We start from the raw sequence: 21,479 nt of genomic DNA on the forward strand, positions 1-21,479 counted from the left end.
GGAAATATTCCTGAGCCCATTTTGTGATTTCCAATACAGAAGCATGCCTGTATGTGATGCAGTGCCATCTAAGGGCCTGAAGATCACGGGCACCCGGTATGGTTTTCTGGCCTTGACCCTTACGCACAGAGATTCTTCCAGATTCTCTGAATCTTTTGATGATATTATGCACTGTAGATGATGATATGTTCAAACTCTTTGCAATTTTACACTGTCAAACTCCTTTCTGATATTGCTCCACTATTTGTCGGCGCAGAATTAGGGGGATTGGTGATCCTCTTCCCATCTTTACTTCTGAGAGCCGCTGCCACTCCAAGATGCTCTTTTTATACCCAGTCATGTTAATGACCTATTGCCAGTTGACCTAATGAGTTGCAGTTTGGTCCTCCAGCTGTTCCTTTTTTGTACCTTGAACTTTTCCAGCCTCTTATTGCCCCTGTCCCAACTTTTTTGAGATGTGTTGCTGTCATGAAATTTCAAATGAGCCAATATTTGGCATGAAATTTCAAAATGTCTCACTTTCGACATTTGATATGTTGTCTATGTTCTATTGTGAATACAATATCAGTTTTTGAGATTTGTAAATTATTGCATTCCGTTTTTATTTACAACTTGTACTTTGTCCCAACTTTTTTGGAATCGGGGTTGTATTCCTGGGACCAAAGTGTTTGGAGAAGTGTTCTTCTAGCTTGGATATAGTTATGAGTGGTTTACTTGATCGATCCAGTGATGTATGTTGTTTCATCAGTCTAAACTCTTCTTCTGTTTTCTGTTGTTCGCTTGCAAGGTTCAGTTGGTCTGCCCTGAGTTTGTCTCATCTCTCATCTCATTATCTGTAGCCGCTTTATCCTGTTCTACAGGGTCGCAGGCAAGCTGGATCCTATCCCAGCTGACTACGGGTGAAAGGCGGGGTTCACCCTGGACAAGTCGCCAGGTCATCACAGGGCTGACACATAGACACAGACAACCATTCACACTCACATTCACACCTACGGTCAATTTAGAGTCACCAGTTAATCTAACCTGCATGTCTTTGGACTGTGGGGGAAACCGGAGCACCCGGAGGAAACCCACGCGGACACGGGGAGAACATGCAAACTCCGCACAGAAAGGCCCTCGCCGGCCATGGGGCTCGAACCCAGAACCTTCTTGTTGTGAGGTGACAGTGCTAACCACTACACCACCGTGCCACCCAAAGGTTTATGTTATGTTAGAAATTTTAGAACAGAGTAATTGTATGAGTAAGTTAAATAGCCAAGTGGATGAGTGTGTGAGTAAAAACATGATGGTAATACACCTATTTGTTTGGGGGGGAAAAAACCACACTTTCCTGAAGTGGAAACTCTCAGTAGCTTAATGAATACAGATGAACGAGCCTGAGATAAGCACTTTGAGAAAAAAGTACAGTGTGTTTGAGCAAGTGTGTAGAGTAAAAGTTTACTTAAAACAATTTTTCAACACTATCAAAAGTGTAGAACATGTACATAATCATATTTGATAGCAAATTAAAGCTTATACACATTGAAACATATAATAATAATAATAATAATAATAATAATAATAATACACCTTTCTGCATGTAGGCTTTTGCTGAAAAAATTTTCCTGAAGGGTTACAGGCTTGAAAACTTTAGTATAGTGCTGTTTGTGTCTAATGCATACAGGGGTGTTTCTCTGACTCCCGGCACTTTTAAGTTCCAGTGGTTGTTTTTCACCAAAACTAACAGATTTTCATTTTATGAATTTCACATCACGATACCCTGATAGTCATCTAATCCTGCCTGTATATTATATTTTTACTGCACTTCAACTGCCTTTTATCAGTGAATTATGCTGTTTTGTGCTCATCCCAGACCCAGACTTGTACTTTTAAAATGTTAAAAACCACTACAAAAGTATTGTTTTAAAATATCCTTTTTCATGTTTGTCTTGGGGCGGCACGGTGGTGTAGTGGTTAGCGCTGTCGCCTCACAGCAAGAAGGTCCTGGGTTCGAGCCCCGTGGCCGGCGAGGGCCTTTCTGTGCGGAGTTTGCATGTTCTCCCCGTGTCCGCGTGGGTTTCCTCCGGGTGCTCCGGTTTCCCCCACAGTCCAAAGACATGCAGGTTAGGTTAACTGGTGACTCTAAATTGAGCGTAGGTGTGAATGTGAGTGTGAATGGTTGTCTGTGTCTATGTGTCAGCCCTGTGATGACCTGGCGACTTGTCCAGGGTGTACCCCGCCTTTCGCCCGTAGTCAGCTGGGATAGGCTCCAGCTTGCCTGCGACCCTGTAGAAGGATAAAGCGGCTAGAGATAATGAGATGAGATGAGATGTTTGTCTTAAAAAGCATGAAATAAACACACATCATTTCAATTTTGACTGCATGAAGTCATTTTTAACGATTTTTCACATAAGACAGTATCCCACAGTGATTGGTCATCTCCACCACAACTATTTTAAATTCCTAGACCCACCTTAATAGTTTATGTTGTTACCAAGAAAACGATAGTGTCAGTGAAGCGCAAGGTTGAGATCAAACATGAGAGACATATGGTGATCAGGAAAGGAGAAAAATCCAGCTAACTATTACTTGTAAACAGAGTATTTTTATTGTGTCATTTTAAGTTGTACAAGCTATGTATGTTTGCAGAAGCAGCATAACCAGTGAAGGAAAGAGACATCCATCCATTATCTATAGCCACTTATCCTGTGCAGGGTCGTGGGCAGGCTGGAGCCTATCCCAGCTGACTATGGGCGAGAGGCGGGGTTCACCCTGGACAAGTCGCCAGGTCATCACAGGGCTGACACATAGACACAGACAACCATTCACACTCACATTCACACCTACGGTCAATTTAGAGTCACCAGTTAACCTAACCTGCATGTCTTTGGACTGTGGGGGAAACCGGAGCACCCGGAGGAAACCCACGCGGACACGGGGAGAACATGCAAACTCCGCACAGAAAGGCCCTCGCCGGCCCCGGGGCTCGAACCCGGACCTTCTTGCTGTGAGGCGACAGTGCTAACCACTACACCACCATACCACCATTTTATTTTTATCTTTATTTTATTTTAATGTATTGTTAATAATCTTAAGCATATTGCATACATTCCCTACCGAAAGTATTGGAACAGAAATGCCAATTCATGACTGATTAGCTTGTATATTCTTTCTGCTCACGTGGAAACACACAACACTATTTAACTAATGAGTTCTTCTTGATCCATGGCATCACGCTCTGAGCCTGATGCTGTCCAAGTTTGTGCTTTTGTCCAGTCTGGTTTGGTCTTTGTTCTGTACTTGAACTTGCTGTTGATTGACTCAAATGATATCTGGAGAATGCAAGGACCAATAGCAAAAATGCAATTAGAAAATACCTGAATCAATATATCCCTCTGGTGATGGTGTGTCTCAGTGTCCTCCACCACCTCAGAGAGGTACTTCATTTTGTGAACAAACCTCAGAAGATATTCACCTGTACTATAATGAATGCTGGTGTGTTAATTAGTCCAAGAAAGTGTGTCTCTTCTTCCATTGGATTTCAACTGTAGATCAAATACCATTTACGTTCATTAATTATGTTTATATTCTGTGTGGACTTGAGAAAACTTGAGTTTATAGGCGTAATAAGCACCTAGTAAAGATCTAACCCTCATTGTTGTTTCCATTTATTTCTTCTAGTGTCTTTTATTGTGCAATATTCAGGCAACATTTTTTGCTGTTCTGACTTGTCGGATGTTCTTTTAGTTAAGCTACAACATTCATGATAATTTTACAGATGCAGTTCTGGAAAAAAAAAAAAAGACCACTGCAAAATTATCAGTTTCTCTGGTTTTACTATTTATAAAAATGATCAGTTTCTCTGGTTATACTATTTGTGTTTGAGGAACATGAACATTTTTGTTTTATTCCATAAACAACTGACAACATTTTCCCCAAATTCCATATAAAAATATTGTCACTTAGAGCATTTAATGACAGAAAATGACAACCGGTCAAAATAACTAAAAAGATGAAGTGTTTTCAGATTTGAATAATACATAGAAATCAAGGTCATATTCAATTTTAAACACAATACTAATGTTTGAACTTAGGATGAGTTCAGAAATCAGTATTTGGTGGAATAACCCTGAGATTTAATCACAGCTTTCATGCGTCTTGGCGTGCTCTCCACCAGTCTTTCACGTTGCTCTTGGGTGACTTTATGCCCCTCCTGGTGCAAAAATTCGATCAGCTCAGCTTTGTTTGATGGCTTGTGACCATCCATCTTCCTCTTGATCACATTCCAGAGGTTTTCAGTGGGGTTCAGGTCTGGAGATTGGGCTGGGCATGGCAGGGTCTTGATCTTGTGGTCCTCCATCCACACCTTGATTGCCCTGGCTGTGTGGTATGGAGAATTGTCCTGCTGGAAAACCCAATCCTCAGAGTTAGGGAACATTGTGAGAGCAGAAGGAAGCAAGTTTTCTTCCAGGATAACCTTGGACATGGCTTGATGCATGTGTCCTTCACAAACAAAAATCTGGCCATTCCAGCCTTGCTGAAGCAACTCCAGATCATCACTGATCCGCCACCAAATTTCACAATGGGTGCAAGACACTGTGGCTTGTAGGTCTCTCCAGGTGATGGGGGAAAAAGCTGAAATACCTCTGAAATAACTCTGTACCATTAGACAACCAGGTGATGGGAAAAGCTGAAAATTGAACTCATCAGAGAAGATGACCTTCCTCCAGTCCTCTACGGTCCAATCCTTATGGTCTTCAGCAAACCTCAGCCTGGCTCTTCTTTGCTTCTCATTGATGAAGGGCTTTTTTTCTAGCTTTGCATGACTTCAACCCTGCCTGGAGGAGCCTGTTTCAAACCATTCTTGCCATGCACTTAACCCCAGCTGCCATTTGTCATTCTTTTTGTAGGTCACTTGATCTCATCCTATGGTTGTTGAGTGACATTCAAAGGAGTTGATGATCATCCCGATCAGTGGAGTGTTGTTTTCACCCTTTGCCAGTCTGTGACTTTGTTGTCCCCAATGTCTGCTGCTTGACCTTGTTCTTATGAAATGTTGAGGATGGAAGCAACCTGATGCTCACTGTATCCATCTGCTAGTAAAGCCAGAATTGATCCCTTCTTTTTCTCACTCAAAACTTTTCTTTTGAACTCTTTTGGCATGATGAGATAATTTTGTATTCCAATTAAACTTAAGGTACTACTACCACTGTTTTTGCCATCCAAACTGGTTCTATTGCAAGAGGATAGTGATGACCACAGCAGTGGTTTTTATACTTTTCCTTGTTAAATCAGATTTGGTTCAGGTGATCACCTAATCAGTTCAAATCAAATTTCCATCCATCCATCCATTATCCGTAAGTGCTTATCCTGTGCAGGGTCATGGGCTGGATAGGCCCAGCTGACTATGGGTGAGAGGTGGGGTATAAGGACTGTGATATTTTCCTTTAGAATTCGCTGGTATAATTCAGAATTCATTGTTCCATCAATGATGGCAAGCCATCCTGGCCCAGTTGCAGCAAAACAGACCCAAACCATGATACTACCACCACCATGTTTCACAGATGGGATAAGGTTCTTATACTGGAATGCAGTGTTTTCCTTTCTCCAAACATAATGCTTCTCATGTAAACCAGAAAGTTCTATTTTGGTCTAATCCATCCACAAAACATTTTTCCAATAGCTTTCTGGCTTGTCCACATGATTTTTAGCAAACTGCAGATGAGCAGCAATGCTCTTTTTGGAGAGCAGTGGCTTTCTCCTTGTAACCCTGCCATGCACACCATTATTGTTCAGTGTTCTCCTGATGGTGGACTCATGAACATTAACATTAGCCAATGTGAGAGAGGCCTTCAGTTGCTTAGAAGTTACCCTGGGGTCCTTTGTGACCTCGCCAACTATTACACGCCTTGTTCTTGGAGTGATCTTTGTTGGTCGACCACTCCTGGAGAGGGTGACATATTGGCCTCCTTCAGTCTCGAAGACTATGGACTACACACTTTTGAGTGGCTTATTAAGCTGATTTTGGCATGACAGTCTCTGCCACAGTTAGGGCATAGAAACTGTGTTGAAGGCAAAGGTAGCTGGGTGCGCTTCCTTCTCAGCTGTCTTTTCTCATCAACTCTTTGTCTAGAGGAAGACTCAAAATAGTCAATACCAGTCTTCACTACTTGCTTCCATGAGACTCTGTCAGCGGCTTGCTTTTCCCAAGTGTTGGTGTTGATGTTGCCGGCCTTCAGATCACATTTACAAACATCCTTAAACCGTAGCTTTGGCCTGCCAGTCAGGCGCTTTCCTTCAGCAAGCTTGCCATAGAGAAGATCTTTTGCTATTCTACCATCGTTCATGCGGACAACGTGCCCCAGCCAGCGCAAGCGTCTTTGTTTGATGGTGGCATACATGCTGATGGTCTCAGCTCTCTCAAGTACGATGTTATTTGGTACTTTGTCTTTCCAGGTGATACCCAAGATGCTACGAAGACATCTCATATGGAAGCTATTCAATCGTCTTTCTTGGTATGCATGTAAGGTCCATGACTCGCAACCGTATAGTAAGGTACTCACAACACAAGCTCTGTAGACTTGTATCTTGATGTAATCGGACAGGTATTTGTTTTCCCACACTCTCTTTGTAAGCCTTGACATTGTTGTAGATGCTTTGCCAATACGCTTGCTTATCTCTTCATCTAGTGATAAAGTATCAGATATTGAAGAGCCTAGATACACAAAGTCATGAACAACTTCTAGTTCATAGTCAGCAATTTTGATTGAGGGTGGGTAATCTACATCTTGGCCCATAACTTGGGTTTTTTTCAGGCTGATGACGAGACCAAAATCTTGGCACACGGAACTGAAGGAATCAATTAGTTTTTGCAGATCTTCTTCTGAATGAGTGGTGATAGCAACATCGTCAGCAAAGAGAAATTCTCTGAGACATCTCACTTGAACTTTGGTTAGAGCTTTCAGACGGGAGAGATTAAAGAGCTTTCCATCTGATCTGGTGTGCAGATAAATGCCTTCAGTAAACGATCCAAATGCCTGTTTCAGCAGTACAGAAGAGAAAATCCCAAATAATGTGGGGGCAAGTACGCATCCCTGTTTGACTCCATTTCGAATGACAAAGGGGTCAGACGTTGAACCATCAAAGACAATTGTGCCATGGGTATTGTCGTGGAAAGACTTGATAATATTGAGAAGTAGGGGAGGGCAACCAATCTTATCCAAGATCTCAAACAAGTCAGAACGACTGACAAGATCAAATGCTTTAGTTAGATCAATGAATGCAATAAAGAGCGGTCTACGCTGTTCTCTACATTTCTCTTGAAGTTGTCTAAGAGAGAACACCATGTGGATAGTCGATCTGTTTCCTCTAAAACCACATTGAGATTCTGGATACACTCTTTCAGCAAGAACCTGTAGTCTTTTCAGCACTACTCTGGCAAACACTTTGCCAACAATGCTTAAAAGGGATATCCCACGGTAGTTGTTGCAGTCACTCCTGTCACCTTTGTTCTTGTAAAGTGTGATAATGTTGGCGTCACGCATGTCCTGAGGAATGACTCCTTCACCCCAGCATAAACAAAGGATCTCATGCAACTCGGCTAGCAGAATGTTGTTGGTGCAGCATTTCAGAATTTCAGGGGGTATGCCATCTTTGCCGGGGGCTTTTCCAGAGGCAAGTAACTTTATTGCCTTGTTTACCTCATCCAAATCTGGCTCTCTGTCAAGGTCTACTAGCTCTGGTAGTCTTTCTATAGCATTCAACGCACCTTCATTTACCACAGTCTCTTTTCCATAAAGATCAGAATAGTGTTCCACCCAGCGATCCATCTGTGTCTCTCTGTCCTGTATGACTTCTCCTGCCAAAGTTTTTAGAGGGGCAGTCGACTTCTTTGTGGGGCCAAACGCCTTCTTGATACCATTATACATTTCTTTGACATTTCCAGTGTCTGTAGCTTTTTGTATTTTGGAACAGAGTTGAACCCAGTACTTGTTTGCACAATGCTTTGCTGTTTGTTTTACTCTGCTGCGTGCTGATTGTAAAACTTGAAGATTTTCCTTGCTGGGGGTGTTTTTGTAAGATAATAGTTCTTGTCTCTTCTCTTCTATGAGTGGTAGTATCTCCTCTGAGTAAGCTTCGAACCAATCAGGATATTTATTTTGTTTTTTACCAAAGGCTTCTAAGGCAGAGTTGTAGAGAACGTTCCTAAAATGCTCCCAACGCTTGCAGGCAGAGTTGGTCGCTGTGCTGGGTAGAGTACTTTCCAATAACGGTGTGAATTTCTGGACCTTTTCTGGATCACATGTGTTAGTTGTGTTAATGTGAGATAGACACTTCTTTTTTGCGTGATGAAGCTTTTTAGAGATTAGCTTCACTTTGCTGCAAACTAAAGAGTGGTCAGTATCGCAATCAGCGCTGTGGTATGAGTGAGTGAACTTGACGCATTGTAAGTCCTTCCTCCGAGTCAAAATCAAATCGAGTTGATGCCAATGTTTAGAACGGGGATGCCTCCACGAGACCCTGTGATGTGGTTTAGTGTTGAAATAGGTGTTGGTAACACAGAGATTATGCAGGCAGCATAGTTCAAGCAGCCGTTGACCATTTTCATTTAGCCTTCCTACACCAAAGTGACCCAGACAGTTTGGCCACGAGTGTTGATCTTTACCAACTCTAGCGTTAAAGTCACCTAGAATGAAGATTTTATTAGTGCTGGAGATCTTTTTGATGGCTACACTGAGTTCATCAAAAAACTGGTCTTTAGCATCATTAGTAGAAGACATTGTTGGAGCATAAGAGTTGATGATTGTCACTAACCCAACAGATGTCTGTAGCTGCAGGGACAAGATACGTTCGCTACCTTCTTGTGGAGGAATAATGGACCCTAACAAGTTGTTTCTGACTGCAAAACCAACACCATATTCTCTCGTGCTCCCTGATGGACGACCTTGCCAGAAAAAAAAATATTCTTTTTCCCTGATAGAACCTGAGTTAAGTAGTCTAGTTTCCTGAAGGGCAACAATATCCAACTGTAGTTTGCATAGTTCCAGATCTATCATGGCAGTCTTTCAAGCATCACATATTGCATTTAGGTCTTCGGTCAGGCCAGGAGTCATTGTCCTGACATTCCAAGTGCCCAGTTTAAGAGTGTGTGATTTATGTTTTCCTTTGATTGTGCCTGGTGATAGTTTTGTGATCCGCTGTTCGGTATTATCCTAGACCTCGTCCACCTTACGAGGCAGGCAGATCATGATGAGACAGCACCTAATTGACTGGGGGCTGCCCAGCTTGAGGCGGGCAGTAGCTGTCTAATGAGGCTCAACAGCCTCTCCCACCATCGGAAGAAGCCCCTGGCGCCTAGCTCTACGTCAATCGAGCCGTGACTTATAACCGGTAAACTGCTGCTTCCCGTGTTGTGCCTATGCTGTTATAGCAAAGATGAAGTGTCCTCTCCAGTGTGCAGGGCCTGGGTAGGAAATTTGGGAGACTGACTGTTACCCAAGCAGAAAGACTCCACTCTCCATGTTGATGGGTAGTCCAAAGGAAAGGAGTACATTAGTACGTTATGGGTCCAGCAACGTCGCAGGAGTTGTCAGAGGGATCCTGTGCACAGAGGGTGACAATGGTCTTAAATTTCCTCCATTTGTACACAATCTGTCTGACTGTGGACTGGTGGAATCCAAACTCTTTAGAGATGGTTTTGTAACTTTTTCCAGCCTGATGAACATCAACAATGCTTTTTCTGAGGTCCTCAGAAATTTCCTTTGTTCGTACCATGACACACTTCCACAAACGTGTTGTGAAGATCAGACTTTGATAGATCCCTGTTCTTTAAATAAAACAGGGTGCCCACTCACACCTGATTCTCATCCCATTGATTGAAAACACCTGACTCTAATTTCACCTTCAAATTAACTGCTAATCCTAGAGGTTCATATACTTTTGCCACTCACAGATATGTAATATTGGATCATTTTCCTCAATAAATAAATGACCAAGTATAATATTTTTGTCTCATTTGTTTAACTGGGTTCTCTTTATCTACTTTTAGGACTTGTGTGAAAATCTGATGATGTTTTCGGTCATATTTATGCAGAAATATAGAAAATTCTAAAGGGTTCACAAACTTTCAAGCACCACTGTATCGTCTCTAAGATATTGAACATCTTGATTGACTTCAGATACAGCTTTCTTGGCAAAGATTTGTTTGATCTTTTTTTGTAAATATGTCTAAAAATAGAAGATAAATACAACCCCGATTCCAAAAAAGTTGGGACAAAGTACACATTGTAAATAAAAAGGGAATGCAATGATGTGGAAGTTTCAAAATTCCATATTTTATTCAGAATAGAACATAGATGACATATCAAATGTTTAAACTGAGAAAATGTATCATTTAAAGAGAAAAATTAGGTGATTTTAAATTTCATGACAACAGCACATCTCAAAAAAGTTAGGACAAGGCCATGTTTCCCACTGTGAGACATCCCCTTTTCTCTTTACAACAGTCTGTAAACGTCTGGGGACTGAGGAGACAAGTTGCTCAAGTTTAGGGATAGGAATGTTAACCCATTCTTGTCTAATGTAGGATTCTAGTTGCTCAACTGTCTTAGGTCTTTTTTGTCGTATCTTCCGTTTTATGATGCGCCAAATGTTTTCTATGGGTGAAAGATCTGGACTGCAGGCTGGCCAGTTCAGTACCCGGACCCTTCTTCTACGCAGCCATGATGCTGTAATTGATGCAGTATGTGGTTTGGCATTGTCATGTTGGAAAATGCAAGGTCTTCCCTGAAAGAGACGTCGTCTGGATGGGAGCATATGTTGCTCTAGAACCTGGATATACCTTTCAGCATTGATGGTGTCTTTCCAGATGTGTAAGCTGCCCATGCCACACGCACTAATGCAACCCCATACCATCAGAGATGCAGGCTTCTGAACTGAGCGCCAATAACAACTTGGGTCATCCTTTTCCTCTTTAGTCCGAATGACACGGCGTCCCTGATTTCCATAAAGAACTTCAAATTTTGATTCGTCTGACCACAGAACAGTTTTCCACTTTGCCACAGTCCATTTTAAATGAGCCTTGGCCCAGAGAAGATGTCTGCGCTTCTGGATCATGTTTAGATATGGCTTCTTCTTTGAACTATAGAGTTTTGGCTGGCAACGGCGGATGGCACGGTGAATTGTGTTCACAGGTAATGTTCTCTGGAAATATTCCTGAGCCCATTTTGTGATTTCCAATACAGAAGCATACCTGTATGTGATGCAGTGCCGTCTAAGGGCCCGAAGATCATGGGCACCCAGTATGGTTTTCCGGCCTTGACCCTTACGCACAGAGATTCTTCCAGATTCTCTGAATCTTTTGATGATATTATGCACTGTAGATGATGATATGTTCAAACTCTTTGCAATTTTACACTGTCGAACTCCTTTCTGATATTGCTCCACTATTTGTCGGCGCAGAATTAGGGGGATTGGTGATCCTCTTCCCATCTTTACTTCTGAGAGCCGCTGCCACTCCAAGATGTTCTTTTTATACCCAGTCATGTTAATGACCTATTGCCAATTGGCCTAATGAGTTGCAATTTGGTCCTCCAGCTGTTCCTTTTTTGTACCTTTAACTTTTCCAGCCTCTTATTGCCCCTGTCCCAACTTTTTTGAGATGTGTTGCTGTCATGAAATTTCAAAATGTCTCACTTTCGACATTTGATATGTTGTCTATGTTCTATTGTGAATACAATATCAGTTTTTGAGATTTGTAAATTATTGCATTCCATTTTTATTTACAATTTGTACTTTGTCCCAACTTTTTTGGAATCGGGGTTGTATGTCTAAATATGTAAATATGTCTAAAAATAGAAAATAAAATCGTCTGAAAAAAGAATAAATAAAATAAAATAAATTTAAATAAGTTCAATAACTTAAGTAAAAGGAAAATGAAGTGATTTTATATACAATGATTCCTATATACATAAAAACAGTCCCAGAGCATGCTGGAGGTCAGAGCTTGATGAAGCCAAAAGGACCACATCATCTGCAAAAAGCAATGACACATTCCTGATGCCCCCAACCGGACACCTTCCACCCCATGACTGCGCCTAGAAATGATGTCCATAAAAATTATGAACAGAATCAGTGACAAAGGGCAGCCCTGGTGAAGTCTAGTGCCCACCAAGAACAAGTCTGACTTACTGCCAGCAATGTGAACCAAGCTCTCACTCTGTTCATACAGGGACCTAATGACCCGTATCAACGGGCCCAGTTACCCATATTCACGGAGCACCTTCCACAAGACTCCCCAAGGGATATGGTCATATGCCTTTTCCAAGTCCACAAAGCACACATGGACTGGTTGGGCAAACTCCCATGAACCCTCCAGTATCCTTGAGAGGGTAAAGAGCTGGTCCAGTGTTCCACAGCCAGGATGAAAACCACATTGTTCCTCCTGAATCCAAGGTTCAACTAATTGATGAATCCTCCTCTCCAGTACCCTGGCATAGACAACTCCACCCAGTTAGAGGACATCAGATCCAACCTCATACCTGATGACCTTTGCATCTCTTTCCCCACCACTGACGTAGTGAGGGCCTTTAAGAGGTCTAAGGTTAACAGTGCACCTGGAGCTGATAACGTCAGTGGCCGGGTCCTTAGATACTGTGCGGACCAGTTAGGGAGTGTTTTCCAGAAACTGTTTCAGACCTCCATCAACACAGTAACTGTCCCCAAATGTTGGAAACATTCAACAATTGTCCCCATTCCCAAGAGAAGCCCCCCATGGCCCTGAACGATCTGCGCCCAGTGGCCCTCACCTCCCAGGTGATGAAGGCTATGGAGAGGCTTGTCAGGCAATATATTCTCACTCTGACCAATTCACAACTTGATCCGCTCCAATTTGCATATCAAAGCCATAAAGGTGTCGACGATGCCAAAGCCTTCATCATCGACACTATCCACAGACACCTGGAGCTTCCCAATACTTCCAACAGACTCCTGTTTGCAGATTTCTCCTCAGCCTTTAATACCCTGCAACCGCATATTCTGGCAGAGAGACTCCACCGGAACTTCAACATGAGCAGCCAGCTCATCCTCTGGATCCTGGACTTTCTAACCAACCGAACCCAGCGTGTCCGGATTAACAAAAACCTGTCTGATCTCCTCACCACCTCCACTGGCTCCCCACAAGGCTGTGTGCTTTCTCCGCTGCTCTTCATTCTGTACACTGATGAGTGCAGATCAACGTACCCCAACTGTCACCTGGTTAAGTTTGCTGATGACACAGTTCTCCTGTCCCTCCTGTCCAGCCCTTCCTTCCATCATGGACCCGCTCTTCAGCAGTTCATAGAGTGGTGTGACTCTTCCTGCCTGGAGTTGAATGTTAGTAAAACTAAGGAGATGGTGGTGACCTTCTCCAGCAGCCAAAGGGAACTGGCGGTGGCTGTCACCACTATGGTCCATGGTTTTCCGGTTGAGACAGTTGAGGAATATAAATACCTGGGAACCATTCTGGACTGCCAACTGAGGTTCTCTTCCAACACAGAAGGGATCCTGAGGAAGTGCCACCAGAGGATGTACCTACTAAGGAAACTGAACTCTTTTTCTGTCAGTCAGAACATCTTCTTGACATTCTATTATACATTCATTGAAAGTGTTTTAGCTTTTTCTATATGCTGTTGGTATTACTCCATTACTGTGCAGGATAGGAACCGCCTGCATAATATTGTCAAGGTGTGTTCTAAGATTATTGGACTTCCTGCTCGCCACCTGAATACTGTGTACGAGCAGCAGGCTAGCGGCCTGGCTCGTCGAATTCTTAAGGACTCGACTCATGCTTTGTTCCCGGCATTTGAGCAGCTGCCATCTGGTCGCAGGTTCCGCTGTCCGGCCTGTAAGACCCAGAGGAGGAGAGCAACCTTTGTTCCAAGTGTTATTCTCCTCCTGAACTCTAAGAAGTCTAAGACAGTTACAATAACTTAAGTCTTCTGTTTCAATACTCTAGTGCAATATCACATGTCCTGATGTGCAATATTACAATATCACCTTGTCACTTTAACTACAATGTCACTCTAATCATATTGTTATTTTAATTTTATCCACGCTTCATTTTATTTATTTGTCATATTTTATCTGCTGCCTTTTTTTTAATTAATTAATTTATTTTCTTTTACTTTGTCACTGGCAACAGGCCTGCCATTGTATATTGTACATAATACGCTGTTTTTTTCCCACCCATTTTTGTTATTTTATTCTTTTTGTGATTTTATTTTCTTGCTCTTTTAATGTACCGCTCTTCGCCCTTCTAATTGCCCTTCGGGGATAAATAAAGTTTTGTCTAAGTCTAAGACCTTCCCAGCAAGGCTGAGGAGTGTGATCCCCTAAAGTTGGAGCACATCCTCTGGTCCTGTTTCTTAAAGATGGGAACCACCACCCCAGTCTGCAAGTCCAGAGGCACTGTCCCTAACCTCCAAGCAATGTTGAAGAGATATGTCAAAAATGACAGCCCAACAACATCCAAAGATTTCCGGAACTCGGGACGAATCTTATCCACTCCTGGAGGCCTGCTGCTCAGGAGTTTTTGTTTGTTTGTTTGTTTGTTTGTTTGTTTTTTAACTCCCTCAACAACCTCAGCTCTAGTTATGGGTGAGTCCTCCCCTGACTCCTCCAACTCTGCCTCGTTTATGGAAGGCATGTCAGATGGGTTCAGGAGATCCTTGAAGTATTGCTTCTATCCCCCAAATATATCCCCAGTTGAGGTCAACAGCACTCCATTCCTGCTGTAAACAGCATGGGCAAAGGATTACTTTCCCCTCCTGAGTCACCTGATGGTTTGTCAGAATCTCTTCAAGGTCGACTGAAAGTTTTTCCATGGCCTCTCCAAACTCCTTCCACAACCAAGTTTCTGCTTCCCCAACTGCCACAGCCATGCTCTGCTTGGCCCATGTGGGTACTTATCAGCTGTTTCAGGAGTTTCACAAGCCAATCAGGCTTGGAAGGCCTCTTTCTTCAGCTTGACGACTCCTTTAACTGCAGGTGTCCATCAACAGGTTCAGGGGTTGCTGCCATGACTGACACTAACAACCTTGCAACCACAGCTCCGTACAGTCGCTTCAGCAGTATAGGCATGGAACATGGTCCATTTGGACTCAATGTCCCCAGTCTCTCTCAGAATGCAGGAGAAGCTCTGCTGGAGGAGCGAGTTGAAGATCTCTCTGACAGGGGGCTCTGCGAAACATTCCCAGCACACCTGCACTATATGTTTGGGTTTGCCAAGTCTGTCCAGCATCTTCCTTTGCCGTCTGATCCAACTGACTACCAGGTGGTGATCAATGCTCTTCACCAGAGCACCCAAGACATACAGCCGCAAGTCTGATACAACTACAAAATCAATCATCTACCAATGACCTAGAATGCCTTGGTACCAAGTGTACTGATGAACACTCTTGTGGCCGAACATTGTGTTCATTATGGACAGACTATGCCTAGCATAGAAGTCCAATAACAGAGCACCATTTGGGTTCAGATTGGGTGGGCCGTTCCTCCCAGTCATACCTTTCCATGTTTCACTGTCATTGCCTACATGAGCATTAAAGTCAATGAAAGTAACTAAAGCTATAAAAAAGTATCACAGTCAATTAAACAGCTAATAATGATCTGTTAAGTGGCAGCCTCATCAATAAGGGATTTCTCAACTTAAATCTTAAAAAGTCCTTAATCCTTAAAAAATCCTCCTCCACTTAATTGTGTACAGTTCACTTTATTTACCTCAGCACTTTTATCCACAGTCAGTGTTTTTAAAGCAACAGAAATATTGGACCAGACAATTAATGACTAAGCTGAATATTTATCACATGGCAAGGACAAACTATGTGATTTAATGACAAAGAAACCTTGAGAGAAACAAAGATTCAAAAAGGGAAACCACGCTTCGCTATCCTGTACAGTAAAATTAGTCTTCTAATTCTAATGCAATCTAAAGAGCCCCTTCAATTCCTCCCTCCTGTCTCTTGTTACTAAGATGTGCCAAAGAATGCAATTAGCAAATGCATAACATGCTTAATGCACAAAATTATTCTGGTATTAAGCATACTATTGTGATTGTGTTCCATACAGAATCTGCGTGTTTAGAGCAGGGTGTGTGTGTGTGTGTGTAAGTAAATATAAATAGTCTGGAATACGTTGGATCCTTACGAAGATCAGAAGATGTCTTTTTCTGCACTCTCACTCACACTAGGCATCATAAGTAGTTTGATCTTTCCAGATGTTAATACTGTCAAACTTCCACTTGCTGGCAACATCACAATCACAAGAAGAATATTTTTAAAGGTAAGTAAATCTTTGTATCAACTATGACAAATAAGCATAAAAGTCGGTCTGGTTCTTGCATTTCAAACCTAAATGCTGTAGCTTTCTTCAATTCATTGATTGATTTCAAATTAAATGTAGTAAATTCGCTTTTTTGGCCTGAAAAATGCAGGAGTAATTTATGCAAGTCAGTATTGTTTATGCCAGCACCTGCATGTGATAGTTTTTCCCAATTGCCCAGAGGTGGAAGCCGATGTGATTTCGATTCTCAGGTTGGAAAATTGTGTTTGAACCTTTTTGAGTAAGTGGAGCTGATGGTATCTCCTAAACACCACTGGGTTCCACTGTGGACTTCAATGAAATTTGAAACAGTGAAATGTTACTAGAATTCTTGACAAGCCATGGATTGTGTGCAACAACTGGAACAGCTCAATTCTGTAATTGTATGATCAGAGAATTATATATCAGGCCAGATTCAAGGATATTGATTCTGAAAGAAGTTTTGTCATAAAGGCAGCAAGACTGCAGCCAGAAGGCTGAAAGATGCCACTGCCATTAGGGAATACTGTTGCCATAAAGGGGTGTACTTGGTCTGCAGCAATGGTTAGGTAGGTGGTACGTGGCAAAGAAAAACATCCACATGAATGCCAGAACACAGGTTTTCCCAGAAGAACATTGTTCAGAAGATCACACTGCCTCTATCAGCGTGTCTTTTTCCTGTAGTGCATGGTCACATCTCTTCTCCAGGTAAAACACGTGCATCCAGCTGTCCAAGTAATGTAAAAGACTTATTAGACCAGGCCACGTTCATCCATTGCTCCATGTTCCAGTTCTGATGCCTACATGCCCCCTATTTCTATCATAGCTATGTCCTAAAAGAAACACATAAAAGAAAAACATGCTTGTTTTATTTATTTAGCAAAAGGCAGCATTTGGCTTTCTGTGTAATGTTAAGTTTCATTGTTTCTCATTCACTGATGTTCAACTTGTACCAACATGGTAAACTAAATAAACACAATCCTTTGTATGCCCAATATTCAAGACCAATGAAGCCTTTCCCCGGAATTTGGAAATGGAAAAATCCACACTGAGTATGGCTCCAACTAGCAGCAAAATAAACTCCCCTACCATCCTTCACTTATACCAGCCCTTGGCAAAACCAGCGCCTGCTCATGCCAGCCTGCCTCTCCGCTTTGGTCGTGCACACCTGCAATGGGTTCCCGAGACCTCCATCAACCTACCGCAGAGGTTTGGTCGCTCAGGAAACACCAAGCCTACCTCTGGTCTACACTGGTGTACAATGTGCTGCCGTGGTGAAAGTCCACCTTCAACCACTCTTCAACAGAGATCTGTCAAGCGAAACCTTTTGTTTGAGAATCACATTTGATACGCCATCACGTAAAGACAGGTAAAGTGTTCTTGTTGGCAGTCAAATATTTCATGGTTATGTAAAAATAGATATAATATTATAGGAAATATTGATTTATTTTCAGTTCATGTATAAAAAAAACTCGCACGGAGATTTTTTCCCCTTTTAGAATGTGATCTTTCAATTTGAGAGCAGTATATATAATATTTGAGATTTCGCAGTGTTTTCACTCAGAAGCTGTTCTTGCCATCTCAAATAGCACCTCAGATATGAGAGATGATTAGAATATATTCAGAATAACTAAATCATGTAACAGGAACTGATGATAACGACAATAGTCAGGTTACGAAAAACCTGCACCTGATACGTTACCACCTAATTTTGCACAAGTTTTTGTGCCGACTCACACAAAACTAATACATGTAATGGTTTAATTATTCTGAGCAAGCCTGACAAAAACAGCAGTGATCTACAATGGCAACTTCTGTCTTCTTGAAAACCAGTGAAGAATTTTAAGAAATGTACATTTTATGAAATATAAACATTCATTTCTATGGTAGGATGCATTTGGAGATACGGAATTCAAATGCACAATTTAAAAAAATATATATATATATGCAAATCACAAAAAAAGATTCACAAATGCTTATACTTGAATCAATAACAAATCTCATTATAAAGATTTCATAAAAGACCTTTTGTGATGGCTTTATGAATCTTCACTTTGCAAGTAAAATCAGTAAATAAACAGCATCGAGGTAAAGAACCCACACCACCTGCCACCAAGCTTGACCTGGTGGTTAAAAGTGTCGTGCAGCAGGAAACATCAGAAACAAAACATTTCACCATCCAATCAAGTAGCAGGTCCCTCATCCTTAGGAGTTAGCCTTTCCCTGATATCCTATGGTTTTTGTGAATTCCTATTTCGTGACTCTTGCTTGGTGTTGCTCACTCAATGGCCAGCCACCATTAAAGTACTAAACTAAGTTAAATCAATGCAAATCTGCATTATTTATTGTTGACGTATACACCTCAATTTTCCTGCACTTTCAAATGATTTTAAACTAAAACTTTTTCATTTCAGAAATACCAACAGTGATGAGTATTTATTATTTACACAAACTCTTGAGAAGGTTGTTCCAGTGAGCTCCAAACCAGAAATAACTGGTTGCCATGATGCAATATCAAAATCAAATATCCTGGTGAATTCTAATTTGCCAACAGTAGTAACAAATTGTAGAATTTGTAGAATACATACCAGGCATTCATCCACGAACCAAATGATAAATGACATGACTAACTGTGACAGAGCCCTGACATCAACCGAAACAGTACCCAACCTCACGAATGTTCTTGTGGATTAATGGGCAAATAATTGGCAAATTAATGCTCCAAACATGAGTGGAAAACCTTCCCCAATCAGAAAAAAAAATGAGTGTGATGGTTTGGTGTCCACATATTTTGGCCATATACAGTATGTTCTACAGCGTTAAGTTGAAAGTTCTGATTTGTTTGTGAACAGCACTGTCAGGCCTATATGCGTAACAATAAGGTAGAATAATTCAAATAAACTTTATTTATTTATTTAAACATTAAATATCCTGCCACTGTTTTAATTGTATTTGACATCTAATCTCTTCCACAGGACATCAGCCCATGAGGACATGCTTGAAATGGTTGAAAAAGAAGACAAAGTTTTAAACAGTAAAATGTGCATTGAAATCTAACAAAACCTACAACCACCTGAGAAACGTGTCTGCAAAATTCTGTGAATGTTGAATTGGTTTTCTTTGAGTCTGTATATATATTTGTACACACACACACACACACTTGTCCACATATGATGTGATGTGATGAAAAGTCAATTTGGACATTTCTTCTTGAGTTCTGCCTGAGCACCATGGGCAACACCATAACCTCAAAAATTCAACATGAGTAAATGAAAACTCATTTATGTACCAATAAATTTTTAAAAAAGAATATAACATGACAGAGATGAGACAAAAAAAAAGGATGAGGACAGGAAAAAAGGGTGAGAGAAGTTGAGGTGGTACCATGCAGAAAAGTGCCAGTGGGTTTCTACCCTCAGAGAACCTCATACCGTGGAAATTCTTTCATACCCCTGTTCTGAATGATACCTTTTGAGAACGAGCTCCTATCCATGCACATTCTTTACAGAACATGACTTCAGCAGCCAAATGAACCCAAGATAACGTCAAGAATTGGACCTACTCAAATAATCTGTACATGATTTTAAAATTAAATGGTTCATTCTGAGCAGTCACAGCAGGTTTCTATTTGGTTTTCACTTGAGTTTTGTTGGTTGTTGTATCGGATTAAAGGTAAAAAAACATCTGATATGAGTTTTCTTGTTTGAGATCTTGTTTTAATTGCAAATTTCTGCAATTTTAACAGGGATGTGAGGACATGTGTACATACAGCATATGCAAGACAGAAATAAGTTGACAGATGAAAAAAAACTATTCAAAGTTTGACTTGCACAGTTCTTTTAAACAAATCTGTCGTTCCACTTTCATGAAACCACACAATTTTTTTTCTCACTTAGAATTTTGCACAATATGTTTGAGACAGGGCGGCACGGTGGTGTAGTGGTTAGCGCTGTCGCCTCACAGCAAGAAGGTCTGGGTTCGAGCCCCGTGGCCGGCGAGGGCCTTTCTGTGCAGGGTTTGCATGTTCTCCCCGTGTCCGCGTGGGTTTCCTCCGGGTGCTCCGGTTTCCCCCACAGTCCAAAGACATGCAGGTTAGGTTAACTGGTGACTCTAAATTGAGCGTAGGTGTGAATGTGAGTGTGAATGGTTGTCTGTGTCTATGTGTCAGCCCTGTGATGACCTGGCGACTTGTCCAGGGTGAACCCCGCCTTTTGCCCGTAGTCAGCTGGGATAGGCTCCAGCTTGCCTGCGACCCTGCACAGGATAAGCGGCTACAGGGATGGATGGATGGATGCAATATTTCAGGATTTAAAAAATGTGCAAAAATATTTGATCCTTACCGTACTTGCACATCCATGTGATCCGAGTTTGTGTGCCCAGTACCACACAGGTGCTACATTTACACGGTATAAAGCTTTGTGATATAACCTGAAGAGGGGCTTTAGTGGTCATGTTTAGCTGGCTGTAGTTATAGAGGTTTCAAAGCAACTTGGGGGGGAGAGACACCATTCCTTGGTGTTAGAAACAGAATTATTCATTTGGTTGGAGTCTTGATGAAAGATCAGTCATCAGTGTTGGTGAATTGCTCATGGCATGATTGCTTTCTGGTAGTGTTACAGCCAAAGGATGTGAGGGAATGTTTTGAAAGTATTGTCTCAAACATCTCATCTCATTATCTGTAGCCGCTTTATCCTGTTCTACAGGGTCGCAGGCGAGCTGGAGCCTATCCCAGCTGACTACGGGCGAAAGGCGGGGTACACCCTGGACAAGTCGCCAGGTCATCACAGGGCTGACACATAGACACAGACAACCATTCACACTCACATTCACACCTACGGTCAATTTAGAGTCACCAGTTAACCTAACCTGCATGTCTTTGGACTGTGGGGGAAACCGGAGCACCCGGAGGAAACCCACGCGGACACGGGGAGAACATGCAAACTCCGCACAGAAAGGCCCTCGCCGGCCACGGGGCTCGAACCCGGACCTTCTTGCTGTGAGGCAACAGCGCTAACCACTACACCACCGTGCCGCCAGAAATTATTTAATCAATGATAGAAATGTGGTAATACAAAAATGGATCGGTCACATTAACCTGTTCTTGGCATGTGATGGTCACATACATACATACTCTTTTAGAGCTAAAAATAAAATTTGAACCTAAA

The 21,479-nt window shown here is 41.9% G+C and overlaps 1 protein-coding gene across 1 annotated transcript; it reads left to right on the forward strand.

The window, feature by feature from the left end:
- Positions 1-16,173: 16,173 nt before the first annotated feature.
- npvf (neuropeptide VF precursor) lies at positions 16,174-17,662 on the forward strand. The gene is made up of 2 exons (XM_060903964.1): positions 16,174-16,296; positions 17,318-17,662. Exons 1-2 carry the CDS (start codon positions 16,174-16,176, stop codon positions 17,660-17,662), a joined length of 468 nt encoding a protein of 155 aa, XP_060759947.1.
- The last annotated feature ends 3,817 nt before the right edge of the window (positions 17,663-21,479 follow it).

Source organism: Neoarius graeffei, chromosome 22 (assembly GCF_027579695.1).
Source record: "Neoarius graeffei isolate fNeoGra1 chromosome 22, fNeoGra1.pri, whole genome shotgun sequence".
NCBI classification, from domain to species: Eukaryota; Metazoa; Chordata; class Actinopteri; order Siluriformes; family Ariidae; genus Neoarius; species Neoarius graeffei.

Coding starts and splice junctions, on each gene's coding strand:
- npvf (XM_060903964.1), top strand. CDS start 16,174: ATGTCTTTTTCTGCACTCTCACTCACACTAGGCATCATAAGTAGTTTG. Junction 16,297..17,317: donor CAAGAAGAATATTTTTAAAG/GTAAGTAAATCT, acceptor CCAATATTCAAG/ACCAATGAAGCCTTTCCCCG.